At 44.1% G+C, this 26193-nt stretch overlaps 1 protein-coding gene and 1 long non-coding RNA gene across 2 annotated transcripts in view; both read right to left on the bottom strand.

The window, feature by feature from the left end:
- The window catches only part of LOC113597566 (uncharacterized), a 267813-nt gene extending 245427 nt beyond the window's left edge, over window positions 1-22386 (bottom strand). Inside the window, exons 1-3 of the long non-coding RNA XR_008290078.1 lie at window positions 22183-22386; window positions 19740-19804; window positions 19147-19229 (exon numbers count right to left, since the gene is read on the bottom strand). This is a non-coding gene — a long non-coding RNA (uncharacterized LOC113597566). The remainder of the gene's footprint in view (window positions 1-19146; window positions 19230-19739; window positions 19805-22182) is intronic.
- A 1877-nt stretch (window positions 22387-24263) lies between these two features.
- On the bottom strand, window positions 24264-25876 carry MID1IP1 (MID1 interacting protein 1). Its single transcript, XM_027054059.2, has one exon. The coding sequence runs from the start codon at window positions 25872-25874 to the stop codon at window positions 25323-25325; it is 552 nt and encodes a 183-aa protein (XP_026909860.1). The 5' UTR covers window positions 25875-25876; the 3' UTR covers window positions 24264-25322.
- Window positions 25877-26193: the final 317 nt, after the last annotated feature.

The following is a 26193-nucleotide window of genomic DNA, read 5'->3' as shown; positions in this document are numbered from 1 at the left end:
AGATCCACGTGGTGGCCTTACCCACAGGGCCAAATTAAGCAGACCATAATCCTCAGTCTGAATCACTGCAGACACACCACATGGGAGACTTCTGAAAATACAGGGCCTTTGGCACCTGCACCCTGAATACAGCCCGAGCTAAAGAAGTGTGGACACATGGGCAGAAGTCAAGTTCACACAAATGCGTACAGATCATTTTTATGGTTGTTGTTTCCTTGCTTGCTTGAGAGACTTGACCAGAACATGACAGCAAAGGATAATTGTTAGGTAAAGGTTTGCGGTCCTGTTGTTATCGAGTTGTAGAAGCTTCTCTAGTTGAATCATAAAAATAAGGTATTCATTAAGCCGTGGCAGAGAAAACATTCTCAACTAGTAGGAGACTGAGCAACATAAACTATGAGGATTAAATTGATTTTTTTTTTTTTGGCTATTACTTTTTCTGTGACTCAATCGCAGAGTCACGTTGAGCTCTGTGCCCTAACTACTCGTTCTTATTTACACATGGTTTCTATACAGATGGTAGAGCCATCAATTAAAGGTCTGCGACTGTGGCCTTATCAATTCACTACCCTTCCAGCTGCCAGTTGGCTATAAATTATCTCCCTCCTCATCCTGTTCCTAGTCCATGAATTGGAGTAACTTTTAACCTCTACTGCTGTTCCCGCTCAGCTTTATTGAACTTATTTGATGCAAACGTAATTAACTACTTTTCCCTACATATTCATGAGATATTCAAATTAGGAATAAACCTGCTTTATGAAATTGTACGATGAGAAAGAAGATGTAGAACAACAGAATTAACTTGCATTACTAGAACATCCACACAGGACAAAAATAAAGACTCCCAGGTTCTCATCCAAATGAGAAAACAGTATATTCTCTAGATAACAAACTACACCAGGTAGACTCTTCATGGTGGACCAAAATATTTTTGAGGTCATATGATCCACTGTCCTACTTATAGGACAAGAAATATAAACCAGTCAGGTGAGACCATTGCTAACTCTCCTCTTAAAATTCCCATGGAGCGATAATAACACACTCCGAGCTCAGAAACCCATTCTTGGGTTCTCCGGCCCCAGCTGACAAAAAGTCTTGAGACCTGCTGAAATTATTCTCTGCCTTATCAATGTCTATTCTTTCTTGTCTCCCCCTGCTGAGGAGAGCAGAACTTTTCAGGGGTCCTAGTCACCACTCCCTAATCGCTTCATACTGAGGCAGTCACCAACTTCTGAAAGCACAGTCAGACAGACTGATGGGAGTAAGGAAGGCCACGTAAAAAGCCTCCTCCCTACAGTGTAGACAACTACCTCGTGCTCAGATTAATTAATTCTGAATCTTGAAGAAGCACTCATCTCGAAAAGCAACTTCTAGAAAGCCTGGGTGAGAAGTTCCTGGTATGACTGTCAACACACTGTTTGGGAAGAGGGCAGGAAAAGGAGGGTCCAAGTCACAGTCTTGGGAGTTTCTTCTTCTATTGGCTAAAGATAAGAGCCTCTGCCTATCTCATTCCTCCATCATCCCTTTTCTTTGTAGGTCTGCGCATGCATGATCTTGGGAGATATACACCCTGATGATATGGCCCTAGTTGGACCTCAGCATGAATTTCCCCATACAAACAGTGGTATTTTTAAAAAAAAGTAAATAAATAAGAGTTGCATAAGGCTGAAAAAGGAGTATTAGTAATATGGTTCTGAACACATGGGTCCATTAGACAACTTTGGGCTGGTTTATAAGCATCACCACCTCTAAGAGTCTGGCTTTTGTAAGGCACATGACAAGGTGGGGTCTACTTACCATTAAAGGAAGTACAGAATATCGAGAAAGCAGGGTCTAGTTTCATGAGACATTACAGGGCTAGAAAACAATTTTGTTGTTAAAGCTTTCAGTTCCAAATACAAACTACACCTGAGTAAATGTAGCAACAACCTAGCAAAGAAACAAAAATAAATACACTATGGACTGGGATAGTGGCTATGTTATTTATTGCTGTCTATCACATTACCCCCAAAACTTTAAATTAACGTTTATTATCTAACAGTTTCCGTGGGTTAGAAATCTGGAAGCAGCTCGACTAAATTATTCAGGGTCATGCATGGTCTTTTATGGAATTGCAACTGGGATGTCGGCAGCCAGGTTGCATTCGTCCGTAGACTCAAAAAGGGTGGAGGATCGATCCACTGCCAAGGTGACTCACTCACACGGCTCACTTACACAGAGGCATCTGGTTGATGGTAAGAAACCTCGGTTCTTCACCACATGGACTTCTCTATAGGGCTGCTTGAGTGTCTTCACAACACGGCAGCTCACTACCCCTCACCACCCCCCCCCCCCGCCCCGAGCAAGCGATCCAAGAGAATCAAGATGAAAGCTGTGATGTCATTTATGGCCTAGCCTCAGAAATCACACTCCATCATTCCCACACTATCTTATTAGTTACTCAGGTCAGCCCTATTCACTTGGGAAAAGACTACACAAGGATGTGAACACCAGGAGATGAGAATCATTGGGGTATCTTGGTGGCTGACTACCACACTGGCCATTAAAGGTATTATGGTAATCTTGTGGGCACACCATTTTCATAATGCCCCCCCAAAGATTGTGGGGTTCACTGATGTGGCAAATTGCCTCTTTCTCCTCTCTGCCCAAAATGAGCAGGTCACTGGTTTTGTTTCTGGGAACAAAGGTGAGAGGAAGATGAAAACCAGTCACGGGCTCCTCTGACTCCAAGTTTCATTCACACAGTTTAGAGTTTCTTTCTCCATAGCTGGAAATTTTCTCCAAGGCTAGCATTCCAGTTATCTATTATCTCCACATGGTATCATTTGCATTATTCTTCAAGGCCTTTCCATGTATATTTAGCTTTTCACAGCATGGTGGTTCAAGGTAGTCACACTTCTTACATGGTGGCTAGCTTCCAAGAGACACAAAATGGAGGCTACCTCTTCACATAGTGTGGGCCTGAAAACTGGCACAACCTCACTGATGCTATATTCTATTGGTCAAAGCAGTCGCAGAGCCTGCCGAAATTCAAGGGGAGGGGACACAGACCCCATCTCTCTATGGGAGGATGTCAAAAACTTGTGGCCATCTTTGGCCCACCACCCCTGGGGAGCTTGAATGGCTTATCTGCCTGCCTGAGGCAATGGGACTATTGGGACATTAACAAATTGCACACATACCCGGGAACCCAGAGGTTTCTGTCCCCACCAGCGTGTCTTCCATAGTGTGTGTGGCAGACAGGGCCTTGAAGTAAAGCCCACAGTTTCATTCATTCATTTAACAACTATTTAATAAGCACCTTCCATATGCTAGCCACTGTTGCAGGTGCTTAGAACACATCTGTGAATGAAATAAAAATTTCTGCCTTCATGGAGTTTATATTCAGAAAGTCAGTGAAGAAACAGGTTCAAATAATTTTCATTATCACGTGGGGCTGCTGCCCACCAGGCATGATACTCAGCACGTAACTGTACATGATTTCATCTAATCCTCACTGGAATGTGAAACGGAAGTATCCACGCAGCTGGCAAACCGCCAAGTTGAGATTTAAATCCAGGGTCTCACTGACTCCAAAGTCTTTGTTTTTTTTTTTTTTTCTTTTTGAGAGAGAGAGAGAGAGAGAGCATGGAGCTCAGCATGGAGCCTGACGCAGGGGCTTGATGCCATGACCCTGGGATCATGACCTGAGCCGAAATCAAGAGTCGCACATTCAACCAACTGAGCCACCCAGGTGCCCCTAAAGTCCATGTTCTTATTCACCAAGCTACACCATCTCCCTCACCCTATAGGCAATTTTCTAAAACTGCAAAGGAGCCCAGGATAAAAGTGTCCATGTCAGTGTCAGGTTGAGATAGAGATCTGGATGGTAAAAACCACCAACAAATTTTTTTTATATTAAAAAATTTTCCTTTGCCCTACCCCAACCACTCCATGAGGCTTGAGGTTTCCTTTTTTTTTTGCAGATAAGGAAATGGAGATTCAGGAAGTTTCAGTGAATTATCCAACATCTGGCCTGAACTTTCCACAGATCTGTCCAGATGCAGAGACTTGGGTATAAACACAGCCATAGGAACACTTAGAGGTCAGCCCACGATCAGGCAGCAAAGCCCATCTGGCAAAACACAATTGTTCTTCTGCTATTAATACATAAAGCAAGTATCATAGCTCACAAAACTCTCCCACCTGCCCCCACTGGCCAACACTGCAAGAGTAATGATGACAGTGGGGGCATGTTGATAACATATTCCCACCTCCCATCGACCTGCATTTCTCTCTTCTTCAAAATAGCCCTTTACAACCTTAACCCAGGCTTGGGCCCTCCCTAGGCCAGAATCACTACAATCTGTTTTGTGGAAGAGGAAAAGGCTCTCACATAAAATATTCTGCACCTTGATGTTCCTGTAGTAAAGAACTCCACCATTACACCTGATGGTGCCCTCCTTCGAGACACGGAGCTCCTGGAGAGCAGGGACCAAGATCCTATTCATCTTCATGTCCCTGGTAACTAATTCAATGTGTGGCATATAGTAAGTGCTCAAAAATTGTTATCGAATTTAATTAAATCGTATTTAGCTCCAACATGTCCTGAACAGATTTTAAGGTCATCTATGAGATCAGAGATCTAGAGGTAGCTGACAATGACAGTAAGATGTCTTGGGCAACAAACTAAACCAAGAAAACAAACAATAAAAACCGGTAGATTTCTAAATGCTCTATAAAGTCAGTGCTGATACTAAAAGGGCTTATTTTTTTTTTAAGTTTATTTATTTTGAGAGAGAGAGAGAGCAGGGGAGGGGCAGGGAGACAGAGAGAGACAGAGACAGAGACAGAGGCAGAGACAGAGACAGAGACAGAGATAATCCCAAGCAAGCTCTGCACCGGCAGCACAGAGCCTGACGATGGGCTCGAACTCAAGAACCGTGAGATCATGACCTGAACCAAAACCAAGAATTGGACGCTTAACCGCCTGAGCCACCCAGGTGGCCCAAAAGGGCTTATTTCTTAATAGACACTTTATTTTAGAAAAGTTTTACGTTTATAGAAAAAACTGCAGAGATGGTAGAGAGCTCCCATACACCTCACACACAGATTCCCTTATTATTAACATTTTACATTAGTGTGGCACATTTGTCACAACTGATGAACCCAGATCAATATGTTATTATCATTAACTGAAGTCCCAACTTCATTCAGACTTCCTTTTTACTTACTGTCCTTTCTCAGTTGCGGGTTCCCATCCAGGATCCTACATTACGTCAGTTGTCCTGCCTCCTTAGGTTCCTTTTGGCTGTGATAGTTTATCAGAATTGTCTTGTTTTTGACAGTTTTGAGGAGTCCTGGTCAGGTATTTTATAGATTGCCCCTGTACTGGAATTTGTCCAATGTTTTTCTCATTATTAGACTAGGGTTATATGTTTGTGGAAGGAAGACCACAGAGGTAAAGTGCAATTCTCACACATCCTATCCAGGGTACATGCTGTCAGCATGACTTATCATTGTTGATGTTGACCTTGATCGCCTGGCTGAGGTAGAGCTTGTCAGGTTTCTCCATCATCAAGTTACTCTTTGTTTTCCCCCAATGGGCTTGTTTTTAGTTACCTTATTGAGGTGTAATTTATACACAATAAAATGAGGGTAAGGACAGATGAACCATACCAGTGGTTCTCAAACAGGAGTGACTTTGGCACCCAGAAAACGTTTGGCAATGTCTGGAGACATTTTCGGTTGTCACCTCTGAGATAAGGGGAGGTGTTACTGGCATCTAGTGGATGAAGGCCAAGGACATGGCTAAATATTTTATAGTGCATAACACATCTCTTTAGGAGAGAATTATCCAGCCCAAAATAGGGCTGGATAAGTAGCAACAAGACTGAGAAAGCCTGATATACATTCATGTAACCACTGCTCCCAATCAAGACCTAGCAGTACCCCCAAAGTCTCTTGGGCTTCTTTGCAGTCAATATCCCACGACCTGTCCCTGGAAACAATTTTCCTGATGTTTTTCTACCATAAAGTAGTTTTGCTTATTCCGGAACTTCATAAGGATAGAATAATACTTTATTTCTCCTTTGTGCCTGGCTTCTTTCACTCAGCAGAACGTTGAGATTCATCCATGTTGTTTTATGTCTCAGTAGTTTGTTCCTTTTTAGCAAATAGTATTCCATTGAATGGCTATACCATATTAACGGGCACTTGGGTTGGTTCCAGCTTGGAGGTTTCAGGAGTGAAAGGAAAACTGTGTAGAAGTCGTTGTGTGGACCTATGTTTTTAGTTCTCTTAGATGAATACCTAAGAAAGGAATTGCTAGGTCATATGGTAAGTACGCATTTAACTCAAAGGGCTTATATTTTTAAAGTAAGAAAGACAAAATAAATAGTTCTTCAACTTATTTTGGACTAGATGGATTCTCTCACTACTTCTGCTTTCTTATCTCAGCTCAGAAATAAGCTTTAAATTAAATAAGTAAGTGATGTCAGAGACATCCTCCTCAATTTTTTCCATCCCCAGGCAGAATTCCTTGGAATAGGTGATCAGCCTTCATCAATTCCCTTCTCACTTGCATTTGGCCAAGCAAAAGTTGATGTCTCTTAAGATCAGAACCAGAAACAGCCATGTCTCTGGTTCTTCGGGTAATGTGTGTTTGATTTTTCTTTTTTTTTTTTTGAGAAGATGTTTATAGAAAATGGCCTGCGGTATTGGCAGTTGTGAGAACAGATCTAACTTCTGCTTGGAATTGCTATAAATTTTTAAAACAAACCAAACCCTAACATCACAATATGGCTATGTAAGGTACCTCCAAGCCAAATCCATTAGGTTGGGAATGAAATATTTATTATGATCTGAATGAGACAACAACAAAAAAGGACTTTAGATTTTCCTTAAAGTTGTACAACCAAAACTTGGAACATTTATTTTCCTACAGTGAGTTTGGGCGTTTAATCTTTGATTTAAACAGGGACTCAACGTGACCATCACAGAAGAAAAAGTTTACAGAATTCATAAGTGAAAACGAAATCTTTTCAATGTTCAAAGACTTACTTTGCTAATAAGCATTCTTGACCCATGTTTGAGGCACAGAGAGCTATTTCTTAGACTTAAAAATTATTTCTAATATGCATTATGAAATGATCCTTTCCCCAGCTTTCCCATAGAGGCTGGTAAGTGATATTGCCGAAATTTTAGAAATTCATATCCAAAGATAAAACCCTAAAAGGGTATTGGTAAAATTATTGATTTTCTCAAAAATTAAATAATTTAAAGAAAAACAGTAAAGAACTCAGCCTGATGAAAGGAACAACGATCTAGAAGTTGAGAGACCTAAACTCAAATCTTGCCTGTGTCACAGACTAGTTAATGGGAAATATACTAGATAGATTTCAAAGATTCTTTTCAGCTCTAATCTTTCAGGAATCCCATTATCTGGTTTTCAATATACACATAAATAATAGACCACAGATATTTGTATAAACAACTGTTTCATCGGAATGTTTTCACTCACCTCAAAGTAATCGGGTGGGGGGAGCATTAGACTAGAAGCATTTGTTAAAGTCTTTTGTAGAGTTACTACTTGCCTTACAAGAATTATAATACTAAAACGTCTTCATTAATTTCTTTTTAGTTACAATATGATGGAAATTTAGCATTGCCTTTTACATCTTTATTGTCAGGTAGATTTATGTCCCCCTGTTGTAAGATTAAGCATTCACATGACACTTTAATGTTTACTGAGTGGTTAAGGATCATATGCAAGTTAATTCTCATGCAAGACTTTTTAAAGGCAGCGTGGGTTATTTAAACAGAAAGAAACTGCTTTGGGAAAAACAGTATGTACAAATGGAGTTAACCTGGAAGGGAAGAGATGCCACCTTATTCTGTGAGTATCATGAGAAGCATGAAGTCCAAGCAGGTTTCTAGCAGGACATCTCACCACTGTTTTAAGGAGCAAATAAGGTTATCTCCTGGGTGCTTCCCTTTCATATACTCAGGATTACCATCCATGCATCATATCATTCTTTTTACCTGGGTTTTCAGTATTTTACACATCTCTTCCCACTCTATCCCTCCATGAGGTACAGCCCTTATTCGGGCGATCGTTTTAAGGTTACAAAATTATCTGCTTTTCTACTGTGGAAAAACCCGATGGAGGGCACATTTCTGATGTCAGCCTGATAGTATGAACTTTAGAAGCTCTCTTGGTGAGAAGATTCTGTAAGACCCCTAATTCACCTTAGGGACAAAAGCAAAGAAACAATAAGGTCTACAAGCTGCATTTGCCAAGAAAATGGAACCCTGACTTCTTTGACTTAGGTGATTCAAAAATCAGATTTGAATATCACAGTGGCTATTCCTCTGCATTTTAATTTACATGATTTAAGAACAAAAGACACTGTCTTTTCAAGTTGAGTAGAATTAAAATATAATAGCTGCAAACACATATGAATGAACCGTATTTTGCAAACCATAATGTTCAGAATGAGCACAGGGCATTGTACGGGCGGGTGAAGACCAAAATTAATAGATTGCCCTGCCACTGATATAAAGGTAACTAACATCACTTGAGCTAAGAAGTAAAACTTACCCACAGGGCTGCTTTCTGATAACAGTGATGCCCCTGATGCTGTGAACTGTCAAAACATGGTGTCCATGATTGCACAGAGTCATAGGCTTGCCTTGAAAAGGGAATTTCCAACATAAATAAGAACATACCTTCTCAGATAGGATTATTGTCTCCATTGAATGAACAAATGGTTTCTTTTGGCAAAAACATGTAAATCAACAAATGTAGATAATTATTTTATCTTGGAATAATCATCAAATTTCTGTAACCCACTTCAGACAATAGGGTGTTTCCAGGAGAGAAGAGTCATTAGTAAGAAATTGACCTTTGTGGAGAAAGGGCTAGAATTCCTACCAGGTGTTATATTACAGAGTTAGAGTTACAGATTTACAAAGACGTCTTTGGAGAAGGAATTAGCTTGCTGAGGCGGGAATGCATCTGGTCTTACAAAGCACTGATCCCAAAATGTTTATTTCTACCTTTCTGAGACGCATTTTCCAGAGGGAAAATGTTGAGATTAACTCCTCCTGACCTCTCTTCTCATAGACCTTGGCTCTGACCGTGCACGTGGACTGCCACCCTCTCAACAGCACGCTTGTCCTGCCCAGCTGTGCCGTGCTCCTTTCGGTCTCCTTACCCTCAATAGAGGTGCCTTCCACACCGGTTATGATCTCATCTTCTTTGGTTCCATTTCTCTACTGTTAAGTATCCAAGCCCCCACCCCCTACCTTTCTCTTTTGCTACATATACAACACGCATTTAAATGTTTTGCCAAATGTCCGTATCACTGCTGGGTGAAAGGTTTGGAATAATCCCGATTTCCCAGTGTTCTGCAACTAAAGGATGCCTATCCTTTCCCCAACCTTTCCCCCAAATTGGCATGGTACATCTTGATAGGAGTTGGAAATGTCACAACAAATCATTTGTGTTCACTATGGTTTGATTACTGTGTCCTGGGTTTCTAAATGAAGCAAACTCCTGCTTAGCCAAGACTCTTACAAACGAATAGGAAACTACTCAACCATACCGCACTTCCCCCAAAGGAACTTTGTTTGTAGGAAGTTAGAACAGAATTTCTTGGTAACTCAGGAGTTGGCGTAAGTCGGGGCTCCCCCCACCTCTGACACATGTGCCACCACTGTGGTGCCACGGCTGCGTCACTCAGGGCACATGGGACTATTCATGCGTTAGCAGCCTCCTCGCTGAGTAATACACATCACCCCTTGGCTCTCTGTTCTGCCTTGGGTTTGAGGGTAGGGTTTTATGTACACTAAAAAAAAATTAAGCAAACCAATCATTTTAAAAAGAGATCATAAAAAATAAACTTTCCCCTTATCGCTCATGCAGAGACAACCAGTAGTCAGAGAATATTGCATATCCCTAAAGGCCTTTTCTCTATGGGAGATATTATAATACATATATTTTGCCTACCTTGATTCTTAAAAGGCGTTTGTGAACATGTCAAATTCTGGGAAGTGATCTCCTGCTGTTAAAATTCTTTTTTTAACTCTTGCAACCCTTCGATCCTGCTGGTTTATTAAGCCAGATAAATTGATATATACATTCCTTTCACAAAGAAGCTTACACGTCAGAGAGTATATCACTGTTATTTATTGTCATTTTAAGTCCTTTCCATCTCTTTAGCAAAGCTTCACTCACACTTGGGGCTCTTGGTACGGGTCGCGTTAGATAATAGCATGCGGCTAAAACGCATTACCAGTGCCCTATGCTGAAATAAAAATGAAAATGGAAAATATGAGAAACTCTGAACGTGGCAGCATTTCACACCGAGGCCCAGCAGAACACCTACAACGGGGTCACAATAGCATCCTGGAACACCTCGCCTTCATACTTCCTTTATGCAAGACTGAGAAATGAGTCTCTTACTTAAGATCTTGTCATTTCGGGATGTTCTGTTAACACTGATATCTGGGGAAAAAGCATTCCAGAAGAGAAGACTGCAAGAGCAAGGGTCCCAAGGCTGGAGCATGTCTTGCAAGGTGAAGGAGAATCGAAGTGGCTGGCATGACTGGGACAGAGCGCACAAGGAGAAGGGTGTGACGGGAGATCAGAGTAGTGCTACAGAGCATTCCATGCAGAGTGTAAAGGCCTTTGGAAGGACACTGGCTTTTACACTGAGAGTCATTAGGAGTCCTTGCAAAGTTGGAGCAGAAGAGTGGCATGTTTTAGTAACATCCATCTGGCTACCGTGGAGAGGAAGGGTAGGTGCAGAGACCCGTCAAGAAGCGACAAACAAATCCAGATGGGATATCACAGTGGCTTGAACCAGCACGGTATCAGTGGAGGTGGTGAGAAGGGGTCAGGTAGTCGGTATTTTCTGAAGACAGAACCAACAAGCCTGCCAGACAGTTTGGATGTGACGTGTGAGAGAAAGAGAAGAGTCAAGAGTCCCCCCAAAGTCTGGGCCTGAGCAACTGCTGGAGTTGCCATCAGCTCAGGTGGGGAATGCAGTAGCCGTAGCCGGCTTGGTAGGTAGGTCTAAAATTCACATCAGTCTTCTGCCTACAATCTGCTCCTTTGCCTCTGGTGCTTATCTTACAAATTCCACACGGAACCACTTAAACACTGCAGAAAAAAATCCCAAAGGTCACTGCTGACCCCTCCTTCTCCATAACCTCCACAACATCCAACTACACCCTCTGATTTTTACTTCCTAGATACCTCCTCTATCTACCCACTTCTCGCCTCCTTGGCCAACGCTTTATTGGAGGCCACCGTCATTGGTCATCTGAATTATCACAAGAGCCTCTGAACCGGCCATGAGTCCACCCCGGATCAAACCATTCACTGGACTGCAGCGCAGGCTTCATCTGAAAGCACAAAACCCTCCCAGGGACCGCCATTTTTTATTGTCCTCAGATAAAGTCCAAATGCTAACATGTGGGGTTTTTTTTTAACTCCTTGTTTTGGAATCATTTCTTTTAAAAAAATATATTTATTTATTTTGAGAGAGGGAGGGGTAGAAAGAGAGGGAGAGAGACAATCCAAAGCAGGCCCCATACTGTCAGTGCAGAGCCCAGCACAGGGCTTGATCTGACAAACACACAAGATCATGACCTGAGCCGAGTCAAGAGTCAGACACTTAACCAACTGAGCCACTCAGGCACCCCTGAAATAATTTCTAACTTACAGAAAGGTTGCAAGAATAGTTCAAAAGCTTTCCATATACCCCTTCTCCAGATATCTCATTTTATATCTGTTTTTTCTGAATCATTTGAGAGTAAATTGAAAACACACCCCTCTCCCACTAAATACTTCAGGGTATATTTTTCTAGGAATGAGAATAACAACATATAACTGCAATACAATAATCAGAATCCTAAAATGAACATTTTTACAATATACAGACTTCATTTAAATTTTCCCAGTTGAATAGATTATGCCCTTTATAGCAAAAGGGATATAGTCGTAGATATAGATGTTGTCAACATTACTGGGCCAGGAGCTAGTCCAGGATCATATGTGGCATTCACTTATCCTGTCTCTTTAATCTCTTTTATTGTGGAGCAGTTCCTTAGTCTTTGCCTTTTATGACCTTGACACTTTGAAGAGTATAGACCAGCTATTGTGTAGAATGTCCCTCAATCTGGATGTGTCTGGGGCTTGCTCATGGTTGGACAGAACTTGTGTATGTTGGGCAAGATGATCACGGAAGTGAGGTTTCCTTCTCAGTGTATCACATCAGGAGGCAGATCCTCAGCATGCTTTAAAAATCTCTTCACAGGGGCACCTGGGTAGCTTAGTTGGTTAAGCATCTGATTTCGCCTCAGGTCATGATCTCAGAGTCATGGGATCAAGCCCCGAGTCAGGCTCCACACTGAGCACAGAGCCTGCTTGGCATTCTCTCTGCCCCTCCCCCACTCATTCTCTCTCTCTCTCTCTCTCAAAAATAAACATTAAAAAAATAATATCTTCATAGCATTGCTTCTGCTTATGTGTCACCCTCCCCCCAACCTTGTTCCAAGGCTCTCAGCCCCAGAGAATCCATCCCAACCCCATTTTCCCTTGGCGAATCCACACTCTCCCATCAGATCCCATCATAGAGGTCACTTTGTCTAAGAGAATGGTCCTCAACCCCAGATCTGGGTAAGAGCCTCTCTTCTGAGCTCGCGTAGCACCCTGCACCCACCTATCATAGCACATTAAGCTGCACTGTAACTGCCTGTTTATTTGTCTGTTTATTTGATGGCAGGGACTGTGGAATGTTCCCTATCATCACTTAGCACACAGCCCAGTGTCTGGCACACAGTAGGTCCCCAATAAATATTTACTGAATGAAGCATCACTTCCATGCAAACTTCCTCCTGAGTGTTCCCAGAGCCCTGCCTAACACCATTTTCTCTCTCTTGGTGTTGCTGGATTGTTTACTACATTTGGTCTTTCCTGTTAGACTGGAAATTCCTGGAGCCACATCCGAGCTCTTGCATTTGATTCCAGTACACCTTAACACAGAAGGAAGGAAAGAAAGAGGGGAGGGAGAGAGGGAGAGATTGGGCCTTTTGTTTTAGAACTTTGATCCTTCCGAGTTTGGGTTGAGCAGGTGCAGACTGTTTTGGAGTCTCTCTCCCAGCTAGTCCTCCCCCCACACCCCACTTCCTGTTTATTCTGCCTTCCAACATCACACTGGGGAGGGCTGGGGGTGGGAACCATTCCAGTTCCTTTATCCGCCTTCTCACTCCCTGTAGGCCCCAATTCAGGAATGATTGCTTTGAGGTTGAGTTTATGCTCTTTCAAAGTCTTTATAAGAGTTATTAACAAGAACCTAATGCTTCTAGTGTGAATTCTCATCAGTGCATATACTAATAAGCAATGAAGTCAATGAAGGAAGAAAAAAGAAACAAAAGAAAAAGAGGACAAGAAAATTCACAGATTAAATAGTCAGAATAGTCTAGAATTTGGTTGCATTGTCTCATAAAGCCTTAAGGAACAAATCAGGTAAAAGAAAAGATTCTCCTTCCTCAAAGGTTTCCTTTTTATACTTTCCCTGGCCATCACATTTAATTAACAAACTAACACTTACTTCAAGATTTTTACAAGATATGATTTAATCACTGTAATATCTTGAAGACTCGGTTTTCCTTATAACAAATTCTTCAAGCCCTTATTTCAGTATTAGGATTAGATTTGGCCACGAGCAACAGAAATGACAGTGGCTTAAACAAGATAGTGTATTTCTGGCTTTTGAGATCAAAGTTCAGAGGTAGGCCATCCATGACCATCAGAAACTCAGATCCTATCTCTCCTGTCCTGCTTTTCTAAACACAGTGCTGCCACCTTATATATCCAACGTGGCTGCTGGAGCTCCTGCCAGCCCATGTTGGTCTATTTCACAGCAAGATGAAAGGAATGGAGGTCCTCTCCCATCCTTTAATGATACCTCCTGGAAGTCAGAGGTGAAACTTAGGCTTTTAGCTTATCAGTTAGAACTCTGTCACTTGGTTACCCCTAGCTGCGAGGGAAGCAGAAAATTATAGCTTCATTTGGGGTGACCATGTTCCCAGGTAAAATTGGGGGAATAAGGAGAGAACAGATACTGGGAAACAATAAGCAGTCTTGAAGACAATCTACTCTTCTGTAAAATGAGAATAATAGTAATACCTACTTCATAGGGCCCTTGTGAGGAGAAACATGAGATAATGCATGAGGTTTGCACTAGTGATAGTAGTAATGACTTCCTTCTTCCTTTGAAGAAAAAAGTGTGCACTAAGTGTGCACCGAGTGGTAATTCGTTGCTATTACTATTAATCCAGGGAGATATTAACCCCAGTTTGCAAAAGGAGAAGGACTCCAAGATTCCAAGAAGCTAATTAAGCCCCGTCCCCCCACCCCCAGGAAAGACAGAATGAACTGGTGGAACTGGGGCTAAATCCAGATTCTTGGGACTCTGAATCCTGGTTTTCTTTCACTCCTGGTACCACCTCTCTTTCTGCCTCACCTAACCATACCATGTCTCTTACTGTGACCCTCATGTTCACCAAGACACCATTTAATATGCTTCTCTCCTTCGGGAATCTTTTATACTCTACCCCAGCACTAACTTGTCATCCTTCAGTCAGAACTGGGAGTACTAGGAGCCAGTGTGAAGACATGGCTAATCAAAAGGGGCCGCACAACAGGATCTCTCATTCATTGCTGGCGAGGAGGTAAATGGTAGAACCACTGTGGAAAACTCTTTGGCAGTTTCTTATGAAGTTAACCATATACTGGGGGCGCCTGGATGGCTCCGTCAGTTAAGTGTTCGACTCTTGATCTCAGCTCAGGTCACGATCTCACGGTTCATGAGTTTGAGCCCCGCATCGGGCTCCACACTGATGGCGCAGAACCTGCTGGGAATTCTCAGTCTCCTTCTCTCTCTCTGCCTCTACCTCACTCTCTGTCTCTTTCTCTCAAAATAAATAAGGAAACTTGAAAAAAAATTGGGGGGCCTGGGTGGCTCAGTTAGTTAAGCATCCAACTTCAGCTCAGGTCGTGATCTCACAGTTCATGAGTTCTAGCCCCACGTCGGACTCTGCTGACAGCCCGGAGCCTCCTGAAGCCTACTTTGGAATCTGCGTCTCCCTCTCTCTCTGCCCCTACACCACTCACACTCTGTCTCTCTCTCTCTCTCTCTCAAAAATGAATAAACATTAAAAAAATAAAGTTAAACATATATCTATCTTATGAACTAGCAATCCCATTCCTATGCATTTATCAAAAAAAGGGCTTCAACTAGAATGTTCTTTATAACTTTATTAATAAAAGCTAAATTAAATAAGTTAAAAAATGGAACCAACCTAAATATCCATTCACAGGAAAACAGATGAACATAGTGTGGACATTTATAAGATAGAACACTACTCAGCCATAAAAAGGAGTGAACCACTTACTGACTTATGCAGGAGTGTGGGTGAATCTCAGAAATATTACATTGAATGAGAGAAGCCACACCCCAAAGATCACCAATCATATAATATTGTGTGATTCAATTCATATGAAGTTCAAAAACAGGCCACATTACATATCAGGATAGAAATCAGCATAGTGATTGCTTGGGTCTTAGGGGAGATGGGGTCAGAAAGGAGCACGGGGAACATTGTAGGGTGATGGGAACTCTGTGTACCTTTAGTGAGGTGCCAGTTACATCGGCGTGTGCACTTGTCAAAACTCAAACTACGTGCTTACGATCGGTAGATTTCATCGCATGCAATTCTCTCAATAAAAAACAAAACTAATAAAGACGTGTGGGGCTGCAGAAATGAATGCTACACAGACATGTCACAAAATAGCTTTAGAAGGGAAAGAAGTGAGAAACAAATAAAAATGGGGAGAGAGGGAGCGCAAGATCTTAACCAAAAAATCCATAATAAAGACTGCCACTATATTTGAAGTGAGCCCTTCTAGTTCTACGGTGGCCACGCCCACAACTAGTGTCTATTTATTCAGGGCTACTGTCACCAAGGTTAGAGCTGAAAAGAAAAATAAAGTCTCTTTCACAAAAGAAGGCAAAAAGAACCTTTCAATTCTGTTCTCAACAAGTTGTTGTACTCGAAATTCTATATTCCAGCCAGCCCAAGGCAGCGAATGGATTAAGTGTCAAGAATCTAACCTGTTTGTTTTCTGGCCACATGCTCGAGGCCGGGTGTTTCCGTTTCCTATTGCTCCTGGAACAAATTCTCACAAACTTAGGGGCTTGAGACAATGCAAAATTATCATGTTACAGTTCTGGAAGTCAGAAGTCTACAGGGCTCGCTGGGCTAAAACTGGGGTGTTTGAAGGGTTGTGTGCTTTCTGGAAGCTCTAGGGATGATCTGTTTCCTTGCCTTTTCCAGCTTCTAAAGGTTGCCTAACACTTTTTGGCTCGTGACCCCTTTGTCCATCTTTAAAGTTGACAAGGGCAAATCGTGACTTCCTCGTGCTGTGTCACTCTGGCCCTTGGACACTTTGGCCTCCTACTTCCATTTTTTTTTAATTTTTTATTCATTTTTGAGAGAGAGAGTGCAAGAGGTGGGGGTGGGTGGGGGGGCAAAGAGAGGGAGACATGGGATCCGAAGCAGGGTCCGGGCTCTGAGCTGTCAGCACAGAGCTGGGTGTGGGGCTCGAACTCACAAACCATGAGATCATGACCTGGGCCGAAGGCAGACGCTTAACCGACTGAGCCACCCAGGTGCCCCCTCCTGCTTCCCTTTTTAAAGACTTTCGTGATTACATTGGGCCCATCTGGATAATCCAGGATAATTTCTCCATCGCTCCATCAGGCGATTAGGAGCCTTCAGTCCAGCTGCAACCTTCATTACCCCTTGCCATGTGAGGAGATCCATTCACAGGTTTGGATGACTAGGTCACAAACATCCTTGGGGGACCATCACTCTGCCCACCAAGCTGAACTTTCACTGTAAAATGTCACTTTGAACCCTTCTCCACATCAGCCATCAGGTGAATGTTTCCAAAGGTTCAAGGTGTGTTAGAAGCTGTTATGCAGGCAAATGTGATAAAATCAACCCCATCCTACAGAATTACATTCTATTTTCAAGTGTTTGCACCTAGTTCTACAATGTCCTAAAATTTGGAGTTCCAGAGATCCATTGCTGTGTAACACACCACTTAGTGGCTTCGGAGAATGGAAATATTTTGCAACACGGGGCGCCTGAGTGGCTCAGTCGGTTAAGTGTCCAACTTCGGCTCAGGTCATGATCTCACAGTTCACGGGTTCGAGCCCTGAGTCGGGCTCTGTGCTGACAGCTCAGAGCCTGGTGCCTGCTTCAGATTCTGTGTCTCCCTCTCTCCCTGCTCCTCCCCTGCTCATGCTCTGTTTCTCTCTCTCTCTCCAAAATAAATAAAAGCATATTAAAAAAAGAAAATATTTTGCAATGCAAGTCTGAAATTTGGCATTTGGACAGGGCTTGATAGGGACAGCTTGTCTCTGCTCCACTTGCCATCAGCTGGAGTGGCTGGAAGGCTGGGGGCTAGAATCAATCGAAGTGTTGCTCATATGGTCGGCAGTGAAATGCCGGCTGCTGGCTGTGACCTCAGTGAGGCTGTCAGCTGGAACACCTACAGGTGACCTCTCCACGTGGCCTGGGCTTCCTCACAGCACTGCAGCTAGGCTCCAAGGGCGAGCGTCTCAAGAGACAGCCATGGATCTCACACAAGAGGAGTATGTATCGCCCTTTATGGCCTGGCCTTGGAAGTGATGGCCACGTCTATTTGATCAAGGCAGCGGCAGAGCTCCCCCTAAATTCAGGGTGAGGAAAGGGAGATTCTACCTCTTGCTGGAAGGTGGCAAGGCTGTGGAAGAGCATTCAGGGCCAGAAATAACTTTGCAACCTTTTTTAGAAAACACAGTGTGCCACAGCTTCTCTGCCACTTTTTCATTTCTTCTCTTCAAGTCTCCTCTTTCTTTTATTCTATTTGTCTCCCTTATACAATTGTCCCCCTTGACCGCCCCCTTTTTTTTGGTCACCCACTCCTTCTAGATGGAAATCAGGCTAACCCTGAGTTTGCAAACAATAGTTTCCTAAGGTGATAGGAAAGGGCTACAGAACATCCACAGAGGGGCATCTCATTGCTCAAATCGGGGATCATCTGACCATTTTGCGCCGGCAAAAGTGACAATTTCATATGCTTCAACCTAATATTTGCTGCCTTTCTAGTCAGCGAAAAAGGTACCAATCTGCTATCAAAAGAAAACGAGGGGCACCTGGGTGGTTCAGTCGGTTAAGTGTCTGACTCTTGATTTCGGCTCAGGTCATGATCTCATGGTTCGTGAGTTCGAGTCCCACATTGGGCTCTGCGTGGACCTTGGAGATCATGCTTACAATTCTGATTCTCTTTCTCTCTCTCTCTCTCTGCCCCCTCCCTGCTCGCATTCTCTCTCTCTCTCTCTCTCTCTCTCAAAATGAATAAATAAAATTTAAATCTTTACAAACAATAAATAAAAACAAATAAAAATAAAAATAACAAATAAAAATAAATTAAAAAAGGAGAAGGATTGTTTCCCCACTCCTCAGGCTTCCAATGGGTGGGAGTGTCCCAAAACACACACTGCCTTTCTCCATCACTGCCCTTATCACGTTGACCCAGGGACGGTGCGGTGACATCTGGTAAATTTGGAAAGACGCAATTCGGCAGGCTTGTCTTGGCACCTCCCTGTTTCTACTTGAGACTAAACTGGCTCCAGGGAGTAGGCCTTTTCCTCTGCTTTCAAACCCACTGGTTGGAAAGGGCGGCCGGTGTTGAGATCCCTCCCAGCCCCCAACACTTGGGTGAAACATCTAAATTTCTGGCACTCTCCCTCCAAACATTTAAGCTATGAAGGAACTGTCAGCAAGTACTTATCACAACAGAAACTAAATTATACCCTCAAAGCATCGATGAGTTACAAGCTGCAATGTCAATTAGATGTCACGAAATACTACAGCTTGTTTTGAATGACCACAGTATGCTAACTACACTGCGCATTCTACACATAGCTTGGCTGCTATCGTATATACACGAGTTCTTTCACAACGCATATGTTTCATTAAAAAAAAAAAAAGCAGGGCTTAAAATGATTATCCCATTGTGAACAACTGGAACATTTTAAATACCTTGGTCACAACCAACAATGTGGCACTTTCGTTTTCATCTTTGCTTGACTACCAAACAGGAAATCTCCTCAATTAGATGTCTGCTAAGAAGGAAAAAAAAAATGCCATTATCCAAGGACACAGCAAGTTCTGTCAGGTATTTCAACATGGTGGAAGAGTAGTGAGGTTTTAATTGGCCCTATTGAGCTCACCCACAAGCTATAACATTCTTTACCTCAGCAGTGTGGTATTCAAAAGGTAAAAAAAAAAAAAAAACTACAAAGTTAGTTTCTACCTTTGAAAACATCAAATGAATCATGTTCGGTTTCATCCTGTTAACCGAACGTTCGTTGATAAAAGTGCACATATCAACACTAGTAAGGCGGGTATTGAAGAGTAAAACAGAGGATAGGAAACACCCCACCCCCAACATTGTTTATTTAGCTAAAATAAAGAACTGGGCTCCATGTTTTGCGAGTATTTTTGCAGTCTTATCTACTATGCTGGAAAGCACTTTCTCCAGACAATTCAAGGTCAGACAGAAAGCTGCCTTCTATCACCCTGGTCTTAACTAAATGATTAAAAAAAAAACTTTCTCCAATCAAAATTCTTACCAGTTTGGGCTTACTGAAGTAGGGCACACCGGCAGATGTATTTTAGAACTGCTAGGCAAAGCATTCTGAAACAATAGACAAAGAAGTAATCAAATAAAAGAAAAAGAATGGGAAGGTACAAAAAACAAAACAAAACAAAACATTCTCCTTAATACAGAGAATGCCAAAACAGGAAGGGCTGATGAGACAGTTGTGGTTTCGGTGGGCCTTGTTTAGACAGATGCCCAACTATTAGTTTTCTGCTTTAACTTGACCAAGACTTTTGACACTAAGGAGAAAACAGCTAACGCAGTAATTAACAACAACAACAACAACAACAACAACAGATGAAAGAAAATTTGAGGAGGCGAAATCTTCATGGTTTGTATGGAAGGCGTATCAGTTTGGGTATTTGCTATAATCAGCGCCATTCAAGCCCTGAATAGCAAGCAGCTGGAAAAGCTCTGTGTACAGATGTGGTTTTCCTCTTCCTTAACCAACATTTCATTAATTAAATAACATTCTTTCAATGTAGCAGGGAGACTCCTGAGGAATGTGGGAAACATGGAGAAAAACCCTAGGATCCTCAGATGCCAATACTGGAGGAGATTTTAAGGCTTGAGCTGCTTTCACGTCTTATTTCCTTTCTGTAGGCTTTCAAACCCTTTGTCCATCCTGAAACCCAGGGGGGACCTCCAATCTCCACTCCATCCCCTTATCTTTCCCCCCTCCAGCTCCATCCTTGGACCACCCAGTTTGCATCCAAGCCCCATCCACCATCTAAGCATGTCCACCATCAGGAGAATAAACTCAGGGCAAGTGTCTAGGAAGTCCCTGGATTGGGCTCAGGGCCATGTGGATGAGGAACTCTGGGGACCCAGGTACCCAAGTGTGGTCTAGATATAGGGGCACACAAGCTCTGGGCATTCCTTGGCTCTAAGGGGAGTCACAAGGCCTTACAGAGATCGGCATGGGGGGACCCAGGGAAGGAGCCCCGGTTGCATGAGACAAAGGATGGTATTGGCTTCTAGATACAGAAATGGTTACTGGTAATACACTATCATTATCTCCACCACTCACCAGAAAGTTCTACACAGTTCCAAATGAACTAACTAGAGACATAATAAGGTGTTTACAGTAACTCAAGAACAACGTCTAAATTTCCCTGAGTTACTAAAAACAACAACAAAAAAATCAGACCCAATCTTAAAAGCAAAAGCAAATAACTTTAAGTTTAAATTATTTTGCTGATTAAAGCAATTTAGCCTTGATCAGAAACTACATAAAGTTTGAAATTTTAAAAAGATTCATCATTAATTTTAAGAGACCAGTCCAATAGTCCACATGTTTCAAGTCTTCATGAGCTTCTGGTCCAGTTTTGTTTTTTTTTTTTAATCTGTTGGGGGTAAAAATTGCCCCTAAAATTTAGGGAAAACATTCCTTCTGTCACTATTTCATTCAAAACTCTTCAAAATAAATCGCACAAGGACGTAATAATTGGCATCCATGTACTAGATGTCCCATAAAAAGATAGTTACCTTTAAAAAAAAAAATACGTAGGGGCTGGGTCGGTTGAGCATCCGACTTTGCTCAGGTTATGATCTCATGGTTTATGGGTTGGAGTCCCACATGGGGCCCTGCGGATGGCTCAGAGCCTGGAGCCAGCTTCAGATTCTCTGTCTCCCTCTCTCTCTCTCTGCCTCTCCCCCACTCCCACTCTGTGTGTGTGTGTGTGTGTGTGTGTGTGTGTGTGTGTGTCACAAAAATAAAGCATTAAAAAATTACAAATAAAAATAAAAAATCAAAGTATGTAAGATTTGAGCCCTCAATCCACCAGCACTGTGTCCAATTTGCAACAAGAACTAGAGGGCACGGGGAGAAGGCAGGGGGGAGGAGGAGGGGAGACCCTATTGCCCACATGAATTTTGCTCAGCAAGTAAAACTAAGGGGAGACTATGAGGCATGCACAAACGACAACAACTTTTGTTTTTGGAAAAATTGTTGACCCCGGGGCGAATTTTCAAGCTGGTCCCAACAATCATAACCCCAGCTGCTTTCTCACAATCGGGTTCAGGCTCAGAGAAAGAGTAGATTAGGCCAGACCCCTAAGGAACACCGTGTAAACGTAACGACACACCCCATGTGAGCAAAGCAGAAAGCTGTTTTTCAGCAGCAAAAGCAGGCCTTCTCAAAGGCTTTGGTGTGCAGTTTTGATGTAGAACATCTCATCAAATGTGACCATCTGGAGGGTAATCGATTGTAATCTGAGCTGTTCCATTTTGCCTGCTTCATCTACCTGTGCCTTCCCTTTGGCCACCAACTGCCAGGGAGAAGGGCGCCGTCAGACATCCGTGATCTCTCTGAGGGCGCTGCCCCGCGGTATCTGCGACTTGAAAAATCTGTCAAGTCCTTTGAGCCTCCTCAGGAAAGACCTTCTGAAAGTCAAGTCACTCTCTCAGTTTACCTCCGAACGTAAGCCGAATTTAAATAGCGCGAGAAATTGGGGCGCCCGGGTGCCACGGTCGGTTAAGCCTCTGACTTCAGCTCAGGTCCTGATCTCACAGTTGGTGGGTTTGAGCCCCCTGTCGGGCTCTGAGCTGACAGCTCAGAGCCTGGAAACTGCTTCGGATCCTGTCCCTGTCTCCCTCCCTCTCTACGCCTCGCCCCACTTGCGTGAGTGCGTGCGTGCGTGCGTGAGTGCGTGCGCAGACGCGCATGCGCTCTCTCTCTCTGTGCCCCTCCCCCGCTTCGTGCTCTGTCTTCTTTTCTCTCTCTGTCTCTCTCTCTCTGTCTCTCTCTCCCTCTCAAAAAGTAAACATTAAAAAAATTTTTTTTTAATGTTAAATTTCTTGAGTTTTACCGGGTCAATCTATGGGAGATTTGGCCTTGTTCTGTCTCATCAACTAATCTTGAATAAAACAGTAGTTATCAGTGGGCTGGTAGTTATTGGGCCTGGGAAACCTTACGGGTTCACACAAAAAAACTCAATCCTCTTTGGTTTTGTTATCTGTGTTCTATATACCACAAGAACATTCTAAAACAACTTGCAGTTAGCATCTCCTAAAATTTCTGCGAATTATCTGCCCAAGCTATGCCTTTTTGCTTCGAATTCAGGTTCTCCCTCGAGACTTTGAGAAAGGAAAGAGTTGACCTGCTGTTTTAGGGATGTAACGCAAATTATGCTCTCCCTTCTTCACATACTGCTGGAGAGAGGCAAGGGAGACAAGGGAGACATGAACCAACATTTAGAGCAAGAGAGAAACCTGGAAGCCCCCCTTCAGCAGTGCCTAAAGACACTTCGAGGCGTCAGGCATTCAACAGATCATCTTATGTGATCCTCACTGCAATCCCACAAAATAAGCATTGTAGTTACTATTATCCCTCATTTCAAACATGGCAACGAGCATGGATGGTTAAATACTCCTAGTTAGTAAGTAGTAACAAGAGGATTTGAACACACCACTCTCTGATTGCAAAGTCTTGCTGTTTCCTTCCACCACATGGCTTCTGTAGTTTCCTTCCTTTGTTATTTGCTGCTTGCACTTTGATATTTTAAAGGGAATACAAAGCGAGAGGCTGTATGCCTTGCCTTGGGTGCTGTTCCCCTTATCTGTACATATTAATGATTGACTTTCTCTGGCAAAGGCAAGCACCCCGGTCTTGACAGGGTCTTGACACTTCCCCATTTTTTCACGGCTGCTGGAAGCTGATAATAGACTTGAGCTGCCCCCACCACAGAAAACATTTTGCTTTTTTGTTTGTGCTGCAAAATTCTGTGTATTTTAAATTCAAGCTCTATGAGCTTGGAGATGTCTCCCGACTTCAAGATTAAAACCTGAAGTTGACCGGACACTTACTCCCCCTAAACAAAGAAAGAAAGAAAATGCAAAACACCATCCCAGGAAAGCATCATACTGGCATCTAAGAAATGTTCCCCGGGGCCCCTGCTGCAGCCTTGCTCGGATCTGCTGCTGTCCACAGCTGCAGGCTAGCTCACTGAAAACCTGGAAGCCTTGCTGGGCACCGCTTAGCAAAACTTAGCACTGCCCTGGGAACTAGTGAAAAGAGGCCACAGCGCACGTTAGAACACATTTCACTATCTCTTAAGACCCACATGAAAAGTCTTGTAAATAAAGACCTGCAAGGTGCGTGCACTAATATTAGCTGGTGTCTCTTTTCTGAGTTTTCACTTCTCAGTAGCCAAGTGAAATTTCTGCCTTTGAAATTAGTTTATATGCCTCTAAACACTTCAGTCAGTGCTTGGGCTTCTTAAAATGTTTAGACTGCTAATTAAGCACTGCAAAAAGCTGGCCGAGGTGGTCGAAAAATGTATGTCCCTTCCCAGATACTTTGAGTATCTATAAACTTCTTGAGGTGTACGGGCCTCTCCGGGGCACTGAATTACAAATAAAAAGCTTGGAAGTGAATCTTGTGGTAGCTACTTCCCAAACCAAACTGAGTACTTACAGAGCCAATTATCCACCAGTCTGAAATACCAGAGAGGAAATAAAATTGACTTTTGCAAAAAAAAAAAAAAAGAATCAATTGAATTTATTTTTATTTCACTACTAGGCCATTCACGGGCAGATGAAAAAGCAACAAACTTTTGTCGAGTTTCGTTAACACATTTGCTTTATTTTAGAATATAGTCTACATCTGGATTAAAAAAAGTTTTAAATAAATTTAAGACATATAACAACAGTGGAACGCTTCATCATTCTACGTACAGCACGATAGAATGTCAGATGGTTCCATTTCGGATAAGTCCACTTTCTCATAATAACATTATTATTTTCACTGGCTGAGCGGCAAGCTTCGTACAAGCTGGCACGGTGCCAGCTTACACACACTGGGGTGGGGGCGGGGAGGGCATGGAATGGATGGGGTAGGGGTGCCACAGGACAACTATACAGTGTAACAGAAAATCATTAATCTCGTAGTACCGGTTACCGACAGACAGTGCTGTTTGTGCGCTTATCACAATGGAATCGCCGAAGTTTCAGAATAGGAGGAGATTTGAAATACTTTAAGACAGGGCCACTGTTACAGAAAGAAATAGTGCAAACAGGAAAACTGATGCAATCCTAGCAACGCTGCGGCCTCCACCAGCCCAACGGCAGGGCGGTACGAGGCTGCGCGCCCCGCCTTCCCCAGCGCCCGGCTCCGGGCGGGCGCTCCCAAGTGTGGCAACCCCGCGCCGCACCCGGCATGGCCCCTTCTCCACTCCTCTCCTCCAGAAAGAACAGAAAAGAAACTCCAAGAAAGGCACAGGCTGAATGCAGGGCGTCAGCCCAGTCCCATCCCCACTAACGTAGAACACAAGCCCCCCCCCCCACCACCCACTGGCGGGAGGGGCGATCTTTGAACCCCCCAATCCTGCCTCCCATCACCACTCTCTTCCCCACTTCCCAAAGAGGCCCCTTCCTCTCGGCGGCCCCGCCGCGCCCCCTGCAAGTACGCAGCACCCCTCCCCCCCCCCCCAGCCTAACTTTGCAGTCCGCCCATCGCCCTTCGCGCCCTACAGCCAGAAAGAAAATAGCTTTGAGGGAAAGAGGGTGAGAGATGGGGCCGGTAAGGGTGCTGGACAGGCGGGGGCGTCCCGGCTCAGTGGCCCCAATTGCCGAAGCCGATCTCCTGCTTGTATCTGTTGGTGAGGATGTTGGCTTTGCGCGTGAGTTTGGAAAGCACAGTGTGCAGCCCGCGCAGGTGGTAGTGGAACTGCTGTTCCAGGTCCTCCTCGCCGGCTTCCGCGCCCTCTAGGTGGCTCAGGTCCACCAGGATGTCCTTGGACTTCCAGGCGTTGCTCTCTTCACTCCCTGCCGGCGGTGGCGGCTGGTGCAGGACCCCCCACTCGATATCGTTGCGGATGGACTTGAGCAGCACGTAGTGGCTGTACATGTCCCGGGAGGGCGCGAAAAAGCTGCCGTTGGCGCTGCCCGGGCCGGGGGCCGGGGGCGTGCGCTCCTCCAGGCATTCGCCGCTGCCGCCCACCTCCACGCCGACATCGTTGTCCAGCCCGGGTTCGGCCAGGGGCACGTCGCGCAGCAGGCTGGGAACCATCACCGTCTGGTCCATGTTGTTCACCGCGCCGATGAAGCGGTTCATGGCATTAAAGAGCGAGTGCTTCTGGTTGTAGGTGTCGCAGATCTGCATCATGGTGGCCGGGCGGGCGCCGAGGCACAGGGACGCAGGGGCACGGGGTGGCCGGCTGGGGCGACGGGCTGCCCGCCTTCACGCGCTTTCCGAGGCCCGCGCCGGGGGCCTGGCTAGAGCCGGTGCGCGGGGATTCCCGGCTCCTGCTCCGCCCTCTCCAACTCTCGTCTCGCTCGCAACCCGGCCCTGCGGGACACACAGCTGCTCGGAGCTTAGACTCCCGGAAGCTCGCGATGGCGGCGCGTGGTCCGCGGGTCGAGCCCAGGCCTGGCTGGGGGACGGGGACGAAAGAGATTACTCACCCGGCTAGGGTGCCCGGCGG

This window comes from Acinonyx jubatus, chromosome X, assembly GCF_027475565.1.
Source record: "Acinonyx jubatus isolate Ajub_Pintada_27869175 chromosome X, VMU_Ajub_asm_v1.0, whole genome shotgun sequence".
Lineage (NCBI taxonomy): Eukaryota > Metazoa > Chordata > Mammalia > Carnivora > Felidae > Acinonyx > Acinonyx jubatus.
The sequence above is the reverse complement of the archived record's forward strand: the minus strand, read 5'-3'. Positions and strand labels throughout refer to the sequence as shown.